Here is a 12,945-nt window from a genome sequence, read left to right as displayed (position 1 = left end):
ACTCTTGTACTGCTGTCCCTGCCTCAGTGAAATTGCACTGATCTAATATGTCTCCTGACCTAAGCCTCTATCTCTGTCTGTCTCGGCAGGTGTAGATGCTCCAGGCGCAGCGGGACCCAGCCTCCGTGTCAGAGAGGGACAAGGCTGCTCCTACCTGGGCCACAGCTCTCCTCTGAAACTCTGCTCGTTGTCCCTAACCGCACAGATTAGAGAACAGGAGGACGTCGACAGGGAAGCCATTTTGTGAGGTGAAGCTGAGGAGCCAAGATATTTCAGGCAGTTCGCTGCCCTCTGACCCAAACATGGCGACGGCAGTGCAGCCAAGTGAACTGGTGTTCGAATTCGCAAGCAACGGGATGGACGAAATCAACCAGGTACGTATCACACTGGGGACACCACATTTCAGGTTTCTTAGGACTGGTATTTGTAACATTTAGGATCATATTTTAATTATCTACAGACAAATAAGCTGTTGGAATTTTATAAATACTCTTTAAACTATAAGTATCACAGTTACAAGTCCTTAAAATCTAACTTATGTTGCTTTTATGCACAACTTTTTGAATTTGAATCACAAGACCTGTGGACCAGTGTTTGACTGCACATCTTCTTTTGGATGTAGATGTAGTGGATAAATGTAATATTTTCTCACAGCAGGGCCAACAAAATGTGTGTAAATATGGTCACAGAGGTAGGAATCAGCTTTGGCTCAGAGCCTGTGATCTCTAACTGTGACAACATGTTGGGGTACGAGGCCGGCCGAGGGGGAGGATGGAGGTCTGGGAAGAGGAGCGTGGGCTGCTGGGAGCACAGAAATGGAAACGTTGAAAAACCTGCAGCGAGGTTAGAGTGCGTGGGAGGGACAGGGTGGGGCATGGCGGTGAATGTGCTTGTGACAAAAAGGTTACTGTGTGTGTATTCTGTGTGAATCTATATGTCTTTTCATTGCCTGGTTAGGTTTGCAGTTATCTCATCCCTACAACCGTTTCTGAATCCTGTGGAGCAGGATTGATTGTAAGTGTGTGTGTGTGTGTGTGTGTGTGTGTGTGTGTGTGTGTGTGTGTGTGTGTGTGTGTGTGTGTGTGTGTGTGTGTGTGTGTGTGTGTGTGTGTGTGTGTGTGTGTGTGTGTGTGTGTGTGTGTGTGTGTGTGTGTGTGTGTGTGTGTGTGTGTGTGTGTGTGTGTGCGTGTGCGTGTGTGTGTTTATGTGTCTAGAGAGACAAGTTGTCACCAGATCCCTGAATAGCTCCAGTTCAGGCCTAACCTGACAGACCAGTTACAAGGCTGCTTGCAAGGGATGGGATAAAACGTCTAAAAGGTCTTGCATTGTTCCAGCGCTACAGTTTTATTTCTTGCTGCACCCACTCAGCCTGTTATGTAAGCACGATGCCCCTATTTACCAATTGCAAATAACCCCCGAAAAAGGAAAAACATACTTCTGCCGTTGTCGTTTAGTGTTTGCTGTCTACTGTAAAGAATTATTTTGGCCATAATAAAGCTGTTGGTGCTCAGTGAAATCATACAGTGTATCTTTAATGATTCGCCATGCTATATTGGTTTTTAAGATAATAAGTAGCTCCCAAAGGTCCCAAAATACAAGAAAAGAAAGGACTCCTCCGTTTGAAGGACATGATAGTATCTCTTGCGCTACGGGCTGCTTCAATCCTAAAAATGGGTTATAATGAGGATATTGAAAGTGTGCAGACAGTTAGACTCATTGTGGCTGGGCAGGTAAAGCAGAAGAGAGCGAGGTGTGGGGGGAACAGCTCTCACAGATGCTGTTGCTTTCAAAGGCAGAATGGGGAACTCAGAAATGCAAATGGCCTGATTCTTATCGCTACTGTTCCTCTACTAGAAAACACTATTCAAGTCAGCAAAGAGGAAGAAGCAGTTAAAACATTTATGATATTATTTGTTAGACATGTTGGTGTCCTAAATGCCCTTCTTTATCACAATTCAAACCTCTTTCTTCCATAGTGAAAATCTTCCACAATGCTTTTAAAATCCACACTTGGTTTGAATGACAATTAAAAGCTAGTTTGAAGGTGTTCCCAGCATAAACAAACCCAGTTAACATCAAAACAACAGCAGAGACGGCAGCCTCAGACGTCTCATGCTCTGTCAGCAAACTGTATGGGACTTTCTGCATTTGACGGGAGTGGGGGTGGGAGGTGCTGCTGTTTCAGGAGCTCAGCAGACCAATAGTGAAAATGCCTTTGTCTGGTTACACTCACACACATGCTTGACTCTCTCTCAAGGACAGCAAACATCATTTAAACGCAGACAAGGAGACAGGGTAGCCTCACTGTCTAGCTATCTGATAATATGTCTACCATTAATGGGAAATATCCAGGCTATGTCAGTGAGACATTGACTGTAGTCAAAGCAAAACTCTCGGTTTTTATTAGCCTCTTTGGGTTTTCTAACAAGATGCCAATAAGTGTTTGTTGTTGATCTTCAAAGTTATGATAGACCTCTTGTGGAGCCATCACAGACAGCTACACTATGTACAGTGTGTTAAATTACTAACAGGCCCAACCTTTTAAACACATTGTCCAAATAATGAGCGGATTTAGTTAATCTACTGGTTAAAGTGTAGCCAAAATGTGTCCATGGACTCCATTGCCCGCTCTTCCCACCCCCCACGGCTCAAAGCCCAGACACCTGGTATGCCCCAGAGGTCCGAACCAACAATGGACACTTGTGTAAAGAGACAGATACGCCTTTATTCATGTTCCTCCTACTGCACCTTCTCTCTATCCTGCTCCATCTTTAATAAGGCCATGTCTGTTCAAATATTTCCTAATTGATCTGCAGAACATTACCATATAATAAATATGTTAATTTTAGGAGGCTAGTTTTTATTAACTGCTTCTTCTATTCAGTGTTTTAAGTGTGAGAGTTTTCTAAATGAAGCAAGTTGTTATTTGTAGAGCAGCATTGGAAGATACACCCTGATTACACAAAGTATGATATCAAGAAGGTGTTTACCCGGTTATGCATTCATCCAACTTTTGTTTGGACACGTAAAAGATTTTCAAAGGATTCTCTTAATCGTGATGGGTTGAAATAGTTCTGGTAACTGAACGTTTATATCAATTTATTAACTGTTTCAGTGTGGTTTTGACACAAACTACACATTACTTGGCACTGACATGGTAAAAGTTATTATTTTAGTGAAGTGTAGTCTGCTGCCCTCTGCTGGTGGTGACTCTGAGTTGTTGTGCATCAAAGTACCTGAGGTGACCCTTTTATTTAAAACAAAAGCTATGATTATGGCATTTAACATATTGGTTTCTGAATCAGACCTTCCTCTCTATTGATTTTCCCTATCCGATGCGAACACCGAAACGGACAGAGGGTGACTAAGCTGTACAGATTATAAAGCATAGGCAAATTTGTGATTTGTGATATTGGCCAAAAAATTACTTGACACTATGTTTTTTCTACTCTTTGATATCAAAATATGAACACATTTTGTCTACTACAAGCAGAAAAAACCCCAAATTAGAGTTTTATAAAACAACATGACTGAATTAGTCCCCATTGTCACGAACCCAGCGCATCGGTAAGCACACTTGACCCTTTTTTTCAGTGAGGAGCTCTCAAGTATGTTGGGCTTCTCAGTTGTTTCAATGGTTTGACCCAAGCTCCGGTAATTCCCAGTGTCCCCCGGCTCCTCCTGCATCAGGCTGAGCCATCTCTGAAATGAGTCGGCAGGGTTACAATTCCCAAAGAACATTTAGTGCATGATGAAGGGGGGGGCTCGCCTGCTACTGACGATTGACCCATTAACATTCAATTGGGCTTATATAATATCTGAGCATAAGATTAACTTCTCAGGAGAAGTAGGCCAAATCAAACAGCTGGTTCCTGTCTTCTCCAGCAGGTCCCCGTGGACCGCTGCAACACCACAGAAATGAGCTCTCCTCCATGCTATGTGCCTCCACATTAGCTGAAATTGAGTATGAATCTATGATATTTGCAAGGCAATAAAGACAAGAGACTAAATCTGGTTATAACATTAATCTGGTGTCATCTGGGGTTTTTTATATCTCATTTATGATGTGTAGTGAAGGAATTAATGGTGTTTTTATTGCATATACACATACGTATGTGCAGAGACCAGTCAGTCCCCTGCCTCCCTGTGTTACAGCGTCTCACACCTCTCTCTCTCTCTCTCTGTCTCTCTCTCTCTCTCTGTTTGTGTGTGTGTCGTTTCTCTGTGCAGCTGGACGACCCGTCAGTTTTTCCGGCAGTAATCGTTGAACAGGTGCCTGCTGCCGATCTGCTGCAGGTTTACTCCGGCCTGGAGTCGGACGAAGTGACCAATGGCATCATGGTGGACACAACTCTCCATGTCGTAGAGGAACCGTCCATTTTGGTGGGAGGGGTCGATCTCTCAGGTAAAGATATTTCCCTTCATTTTTATTTAGAGGGAACTGATCTCAGTTAAGTGCACATGTAATACATAAGTCTTGGTCCCAAAGTTAATGAAACAATGTAGATCCACATGTCATACTGTATGTTGCACTAGTCCATCATTTCCAACTATGTGATTTAACTATCAGGAAATACAGACACTGTTCAATTAGTAAACTTCAAATTAATGTATTACATTGAGTCAGTTCAAAGAAGTTCACTTGCATCCAGGCTTACAATTCGGCATATAGTGAGGACAACCTTCCAATAATGAATAAAAGGGGCACTCAGGTTCAGAACCCTGCCAAGGACGTTCACATAAGTGAAAAATAAAGTGTGTACAGTATGTATCCTGTGAAACGGATACGCTCCAACTTCTGCTGACAAACAGATGCATGAAAAACTAAACAGAATATATATAATTGACCCTGGGTGAAGTTAATGATGGAGAATTCCTTATTTGTATGATTAATTATTAAATATTACATGCCTTTTTTCATTATAATTGCTAAAAAATGACACTTTATTTTCTGGGAAACTCATTGAAAACCTCTAAACCTGCTCAATAGCCCCTCAATTTATTTAATTAAAAACAAAAATGTCTCTGTTTGTGCAAATATACCTCAGCACATGTTAAACTAGTCATGATGTTACCTTTAAACTCATTTAAGAACAAGATATTAAAAAGGAGCCTGGTAGTTATGCTAGTAGTCATTTACTGTATCAGAAAAAGGCCCAAACATTTTTTTAATTACCCACATTATTTAATTTTGATTAAGTTGCTGTCATCTGTTGGACAGAAACTTCAGTCTCTGGCCCAGAGGATAGCATGGAAACGAACGAAGCTGCAGCAGCTCTGCTCAACATGGAGTCTCCAAACAACATTTTGGACGAGAAGCGCATGAGTAAGTTATTCTGCATACATGATCATATCTTGAGCATGAGATACATTTCATATAGTCTATTCATGGTTTGTCTGTGTTTCTCTTTATCTCTTGTTTTTGTGTAGTTCACACTTACGGCACTCTGCTGGAGTCGGACTTGACGTACGCTCCTCTCAGGCCAGACCAGATGGATAATGGTGGGCTTGACATGTCTATGGATGAGGACACTTCATCCATGGATGACATACCCCAAAAGTGCACCTTAAAACCTCAGAAGAAAAACAAAGGTAACGCTGCAGATCGCTTTCTGAACGAAAACGCTCCTATAGAATTAAACTGCATTCTCAATTATGCTTCACGAAAATGGTTATTTCATGATGACAGTTGCGGACTTGAACTGCTTTGACTTCTAGGAATGGTTGAAGTTGCTTTGACCTATACTCCTTCTGACACAGTCTTTTGCAGACTGATTAGAACCTTATTTTTGATGTCATAAATAAACGTACTTCCGGTACAAAACAAGGTTTCCCTCCCTATAATTAACAATGCAGTTTGTTTGATTGGAACGTTATTTTTCCTTTGTTTCCTTGTATTGTTTCTTCAGTCTAGTAGGTAATTGTAGTACTCCACTGTGACCTCTCACCTTATAACTCAAGCCTTAATTTGAATCGTAGTGCGGAAGCCGCGGGCCGTGCGTCCCTGCTCTCCTATCACCACCCCGAACCTGCCACTCAGGAAGAAGAGCAAAGAGGGCAAAGGTAAGCCTCACTAACTTGTCCGGTTCTCTATAATGAGCCAATAAAAATCAAGGTCTCCCCTCCTCTTGTGTATGCTCTGTTTCCTCCTGTGGAGTGTGCAAACAGCAGTCCTCCACCCCTGCTATCCGGCTGGGCGAGTTAATGGATGAGCGGATCTCACAGCACCGTGTTTAGCAGGGAAACAGAAGTGATTGCAGTCTGGAGGGCACATTGGTGCTCTGCCGATAAAGCAGTCGAAAAGAGTCCATGTGAACGCTCACTGCACATATAGTGGGACACAAAGAGACGGGGGGGGTTGAAGCTGGGCACCTATACATCACCTTGTCACGGTGTCTGGGATTCGAGCGGATACCGGGAGCGTTGCTGATTTTAACCACTTCTGGCTAATGCATCACAAATTAGAGTGATATACTCCCAGGCTTGGTAAAATGAATCCCTTCCAAGGCAGATGTGCACACATACAACTGATACGACGGTGGTTATAGTTTCTCCTGCAACCCTACAGCTACCAAATAACCTTTTTAAGCAAGACTCAAAATGAATACATTAATTATAGATGTCCATAGCATAGCTCCTAGGCCCCACCATGACTGTGCTTGATTGTTAACGACATGCCTAAATCTAGTTCCCGCTTTAATTTGCAGGCAACACGATCTACCTGTGGGAATTCCTTCTGGCTTTACTGCAGGATAAGAACACCTGTCCCAAATACATCAAGTGGACACAGCGGGAGAAGGGCATCTTTAAGCTGGTGGACTCCAAGGCAGTTTCAAAGCTGTGGGGAAAACACAAGAACAAGCCTGACATGAACTATGAGACCATGGGAAGAGCTCTCAGGTAAAATTACAAATGGGCTCTATTTTTCTAAAGCTTTGTCCTCATGCACATCAGACATGACTCCACAGATATGTTCATAAAATCATTTGTTTTATGATGATGTTGAATTTGAGTGATGATAAAGTGCAAAACAGCTTTTTGGATCCGAAATGCTTATATAGCCGGAGTTCGACTATTATTATCATCAGTATTTGTTAACACTTCACACATTTGCTTTTGGATCTTTCTGTCAATTGCTACAAATGTGTTCAACCTGTTGTGTGCCGGGCTTGTGAAATGACAAAAAGGGCCAACTAGCTCAGATATTTTATGTAAGCGTGGCCTAGATAGCCTCTTAGGGACTTCATTTTTCAGAGTTTCAGTCGCTACAAGTTTCTTTTCTACTTCTTCTAGGTACTACTATCAGAGAGGCATCCTGGCCAAAGTGGAGGGGCAGCGGCTAGTCTATCAGTTCAAAGAAATGCCGACTGATCTAGTGGTGATCGAGGACGAAGACGCGGGCTCTGATGCCCACGCTGGCTACGGGAATCAGAGATCTAGCAACGGCCGGTCTATGGTCCGCGGAGGGTCCAGAGGGCATGGGAGGGCTCACAGTCAGCACCAAGTCTCAGTGAAGCACATGAAGAAGGAGCCCATTGATGAATATCTGTACCAGGACGCTAATGGCGATCAGACGGAACTTCTTCAATCTGTCCACATGTTGCAGTCCACCCAGGGGCCGAATATCCAAGATCAAGCAATGAGGTAGGAGATTGAAAACTTCAAAATGAAAGAATTACTCAAGGAAGAAACATTTTTCTGTTAAGAAATAGTTACTGTACATCACTTATAGATCTGTAGCCTTATAAGTATCAAACATTCAATATATATGTACAGCTTTAGAGGTGCAAGTTGGCAGATTATGTTCATTTTGGATTAAGGCAGGTATGGTTTAGAAAGGGTTAGGGTTACAGTTGCCGTTAAATTATCAGTACCCTTAAAGTTTTACTAAAGAAATATAATACTTTATTTAAAACAGTTTTATTCTCTATCAATAATGTGAATACAAAATACTGTATGTTTACACAAAAAGAAATTGTTCTGCAATAATCTTTAAAGATATAACCAGATGTCACTGGCATGAAGTCATCATTTTAAATGTTGCGGTGGTATTTCATCAGCAGATTTTTTCCAATTATTTTAATACTCATACATTAATATTAGTCTGGACCTCAAAGCAGGAGGCTATATTATTATTATATTTTCCAAACCAACAGGATTCTTTAAAAGCATAAATATTTTGCAGAGTGTTTGCTGTGTGAAGCTTATTTATCCTGGAAATTCACAAATTTGAGAACCCCACAAAATTAATAGAATTTGGTGCCCACACACAAACACACATGCGCTTCTCCTTGAAACTGGCATCATATGACTGACTCAACCCATGTCGACCTCTTATTAATGGCTGCAACTTGAAAGGGAATTCAATTCGGTGTTGAAACCTTGTCAGCTTCTCAGAAATTGAGATAAACTGTTTGCTTAAACCTTTGAAGTAGAAGGATGGACACAGTAACAGCAAGACATTTATAATATTTATATAAACTAATCTAATCCAGTAGCCTGCAGCACTTTCTACCTTTGTAAAGATTATTTTGTTGATGTCAGGGGAGTTTTAAGTGAACTCTTTGGTTTTCTTGTTTTTTTGGGATGTTATACTACCTGTATAAACAATGTATTATCAGGCTTTTAAAGCTGTTAAACATTGACTGCAGTTTGGAATCAAGGAGAATAATGACTTCTGCCGTACAGTTGACAACGCTGTTTGTTATATTAATAAAGGCATTAGTTCTGCTGTTTAGGATCATAGCTGTGCACTGGGTAACCTTCTCAATAGAGTTCCATTAAAACATAATCCTTGTCTATATTTGCTAAGATACAAACTGAATATTCAATTACAACTGATCCGTCAGAGAACATGAAGAAACACGGGTAAATATTTGGTTCATTCTATGCTTTCAGGGTTCCTGCATCACTTCCTATGGTCCTGACATCTACCGGCTCTCTTCAGTCCATCCCCCTCACCACTGTTCTGGCCAACGGGGAGTCCTGCCACTCGTCCCCACCTCGGGTTATTCTCCACACCTTGCCATGTGCCTCAGCAGGCAGCAAAGATGTGCTTACAATCCAGGCAGCTTCTTTTACAGGTGGAGCAAACAGCCTGCAGGATGGCCTCCCTCAGCATCTCTTGGTTACCAGTCTGGGCTCCACCACCTCTTCCTCTTGCACTTCCCCTACAGGAGTCATTAGTTCCTCCCCTTCTCACCTGAATGGCCTCCCTCGCCTGGTCACAATCAACACCACCTGTGGGCAGACCATGGTGGCACAGCAGCCTGGTACCGTAATCGCCACGGTGCTCAAATCCAGCGACTTCTCTGGGCTGCAGGTCAAAGAAGAGATGCTGGACCCCACCTACTTCCATTCGATGGTGAACGGTGATCCATCACTGGCGGCAAATACGTTCGAGAAAGAAGAGATTGAGATAGGGGAAGCAGAGCTGCAGTACAGGACTGTGATCATTGATACCAGTCAAAGCCAGGGCCATGAGGCTATGAGCGAAACTATAATTAATGGACATTTCTCCCAGAGCAGCAGCCCCGGGGAGGGCCTGACCCCTGTAGAGGAACTTGAAGTGCGAGGGGAGATGTCCCTGCAGCCCGAGCAGGGAATCAAATGTCTGCAGGAGCTGCCACTGTCTGTCCAATTGCCGGCAAACTTTATCCAGATAAAGACAGAGCCTGCAGAGGCTTAGGGCTGCAGGACACAAGATGAACCAAAAACAACAATTGAATCCATTTTAACAACAGACTCGATGTTTTCCTTTGGTCCCGCATTGATCTGATCAAAGATCAGAGCGAGGGATCTTGCAGCATGTTGCTATTAAAGGTTGGTTAGTTCAGCCTCAGGATTTATTGTTTACTCACATATTTTGTGACCATGTGCCTAATTTTAAATAATCAAGGGAGTGTTTGGTTATTGTAAGAAGTCACTTTTCAGATATTGGATTACCTTCCATTCACATTAATCCCAACACACACAAATATACAGAAACACACACACACTCACACACATCTAGGAGAACAGCCATTGGATATACCAGGGATTCCTGTCCACCAAATGTGCCAGTTAGTTATTTTCTTACCTTACATCTCAATGGACCTGTATGTTTAAAAAGGAAATCCCGACAAACCAAAACTGGGGACTGAATGCCAAAAAGGTGAAATGAAATCACACTTCTAAGATCATGCACAGGACATGTGTGTTTTTAAAAACTAAACCACATACAAGTGTGGTAATGTGTCACAGTGTCCTATCCAGGATACAAGACACATCTCAGCGTTTAATTGAAGAGTACCTTAAAGGAGCAGCTCGAGACTCTTTCGTGGAAACACATGGGAAACCGATGAAAGCGGACTTAATGGCTTTTCAGACTTTCTAACTTGTAAGGACTTATTACTCATTTATTTTGATATAAACAGAAAAGGTGTGCATTCGCTCTAATATTCCTGGCCTTAAAACACTGTGTTACTATGGAAATGGGCATTTTCTGTTCACCAAGGACGGTCCAACATCAAAACTGTTTGTATAGAGCTGCAGACCGGAGGCGCAAACAGAGAGAAAGAATATGCAGGAAAAAAAAGATTTTATCAGCCTCTGTTTCAGAGGCTCCAAGGTTTCAATCCTGTTTATATGAAATGGAATATATATAGATATATATATATACACATATAATATACAATTGAGATTCAATTTTAAGGCCATAGTGAATTTATTTATTTTGTGAATTTCTAAATTCTGTATAAAAAAAAAGGCACATTTGTCTTCTATTTACATGTATAAACATGAGGGAAAATATATAAAGAATATGAACGGTAATACCAGGAAGCTTATTTGGTATTTTTTTCAAGACCAACATTTTTCATTTGTATAGCCTTCCATATAATCAGCTTTTCGTATTTTCTTGAATTTTGAATTCGAGTTCAGTACAGCATCATTATTCCCCTGTTATATTCTCTTCTTGTAGATATCCTCTGTTTTGTGTCTGATTTTAAACTTGTACCGAATGTGCTTTGGTTTCTTCTTCTCAGCAGACATACCTCTTTACCCTTTTCAACAGTTTAACAGTAAGGACTATGCATTCAAAACATGTTCTGTATACTGCATTAAGTATCAAATGTATCAATCAGTATGTCTTTATTATATTTTACATTTCTTTAGTTATTTTGGTATGAAGATGTACCAGTGCTGTTTTTGAAGCTCCTCTCCTGTTCCTCTTTCCCATTTTCCTCTTGCCTTGTCTCATCTTCTCTCTAGGACTGCACAAAGAAAATATGCAATATACTATATTGTGAATATCCCGAAACAATATTACTTGCCAAAAGTAAACAGATATAATAACCTACATTTGTCTTCTATTTAGAACATAAAAATCACCAATGATAGTTACGTTTCGACTGATACTGACTAAATAAAGTATTCCAGCCTTTCACAATATGTTTGGCACTCAAGTTGACTTTGCAATGGCAATTAAAAACCCTGTATATTGTGCAGCTATACTGCTTCTCTCTTCCTCTCCTCCTCTTCCTCTCCTCTCCAGCTCGGGTCAGTCCAGTCTGTGCTTCTCTATTTGTTGTCCCACTTATTTAAGGACCTCTCGGGCCAGCCATCTTATTGGCCCCTCGGTTCTGCCGTGGATGAAGCCATATTGATCCCGGTGGTATCACAGCTAAATTGGTTGTTTTGTCCACCCGGACTGTAGCTGCAGAGTGAGGACATTCAGACAAACTGACCTCCATCCGTGCCGGCACCTGAGGACGGAGCTAAACGCTGCTTTAAAACCCCTCATTAGCCAAAGGGCTCTCGGTCTGCAAAGACACTCTGAATGTATACTAATTGTTTAAGTACATGCAAACCTTTGACAATCAATAATTACACTGGGTTACATTTGCATAGAAATCTGTCTTTGATTGGGGATTTGCGGCTTTTTATTTTTTGCGCTGTATATATTACCGTATCTTCGCTGCCTTTTCTCTAAAGCACTGTTGTCTGTGAGATGTTGAGGTATGTCCACTGCTTATGTTTTGTTGCTTCTGTTGTCTTGGTGTTGTCAATTGCCTTCCTTATGCTGAATATAGAGTAGATTTTTAAGAAAAAGTCAATGTACTAATTAAAAATGAAATCTTCTTCACTGAATATCCACCTTATTTGTCCTTTTTGTTGTAGGCAACGTGGGTTTGAAGTTGGGTGAGCCACTGATTTTAAATACCACATTTTTGGAAAATTAAACAAAAAAACAAATTAAGCGCACGAACACCTCGAAATGGGGTTCCTATGTTAATTAATTTCTACTGTTCAGATGATAAAATCGAAGCATTTCTGCCTCAAAGTCATATTGTTGGGCTGTCACAGCTCAGAGGGACATTCGACCACATGGCATTTGAAGAGAAATAAAAAGCTACTGTAGGGGACTGGAATGGAGCCATTAGCAGGCCAGAGACTGATTGGACTGTACTTAAGAGCACTGCTGCTCCAGTTGCTGTGGGTGGATGAATACATTAACATGTGACATGCACAGAACTGCAGACAGAGGAGTCTGTCACCACAGCTTGCCGAGTGAGGAGTGTGTGCAAGGGTTACACTGACTTGGATTGATTCTTTAGAGCATGTGTTGTGTTGATGAGTTTGTGTGTTGGGGGGATATATTGGCTTGGATTGACTATGTGTGTGTTCAGGGTCGTGGAGGAGAGGGGAGGGGGGGAGGGGGGTGTTGAGGAAGCTGTCTGGCAGCAAGACTTGCCTACTGTGCCTGGCTCTGTCGACACCCACATGCACAGCTGTGAACCACACAGCCTAATCTGGCCATAGGGTTAAATGAACACACAAAAACACACATTAACACACACACAAAAACAAGACCAGAATTTCACCAACACTACCACCTTCTTTACTTCAGCAAACATCTTCCTGAGCCTTGTGCAGGTGTCAATATAGTTTGAAATGAGTCTGAAA

General features: G+C 41.7%; 1 protein-coding gene across 7 annotated transcripts in view; it reads left to right on the top strand.

Annotated features, from left to right (window-relative positions):
• Positions 1–12,129, top strand: part of elf1 (E74-like ETS transcription factor 1) — a 39,835-nt gene extending 27,706 nt beyond the window's left edge. For 2 of the 7 annotated variants that reach the window (XM_063876145.1, XM_063876144.1), the window contains exons 2-10: positions 90–374; positions 958–1,014; positions 4,231–4,405; positions 5,201–5,326; positions 5,431–5,592; positions 5,980–6,063; positions 6,708–6,900; positions 7,294–7,644; positions 8,899–12,129. In XM_063876145.1, the coding sequence (XP_063732215.1) occupies positions 303–374; positions 958–1,014; positions 4,231–4,405; positions 5,201–5,326; positions 5,431–5,592; positions 5,980–6,063; positions 6,708–6,900; positions 7,294–7,644; positions 8,899–9,688 (2,010 nt within the window). In that variant the 5' untranslated portion in view covers positions 90–302 and the 3' untranslated portion in view covers positions 9,689–12,129. Of the gene's footprint in view, positions 1–89; positions 375–399; positions 844–957; positions 1,015–4,230; positions 4,406–5,200; positions 5,327–5,430; positions 5,593–5,979; positions 6,064–6,707; positions 6,901–7,293; positions 7,645–8,898 lie in introns of those variants that run through there. The other 5 variants (XM_063876147.1, XM_063876146.1, XM_063876152.1 and 2 more) reach the window with 5 other exon arrangements.
• Positions 12,130–12,945: the final 816 nt, after the last annotated feature.

The sequence above is a fragment of the Eleginops maclovinus genome, chromosome 23, assembly GCF_036324505.1.
Source record: "Eleginops maclovinus isolate JMC-PN-2008 ecotype Puerto Natales chromosome 23, JC_Emac_rtc_rv5, whole genome shotgun sequence".
NCBI classification, from domain to species: domain Eukaryota; kingdom Metazoa; phylum Chordata; class Actinopteri; order Perciformes; family Eleginopidae; genus Eleginops; species Eleginops maclovinus.
This window is presented reverse-complemented; position numbering and strand designations above follow the sequence as displayed.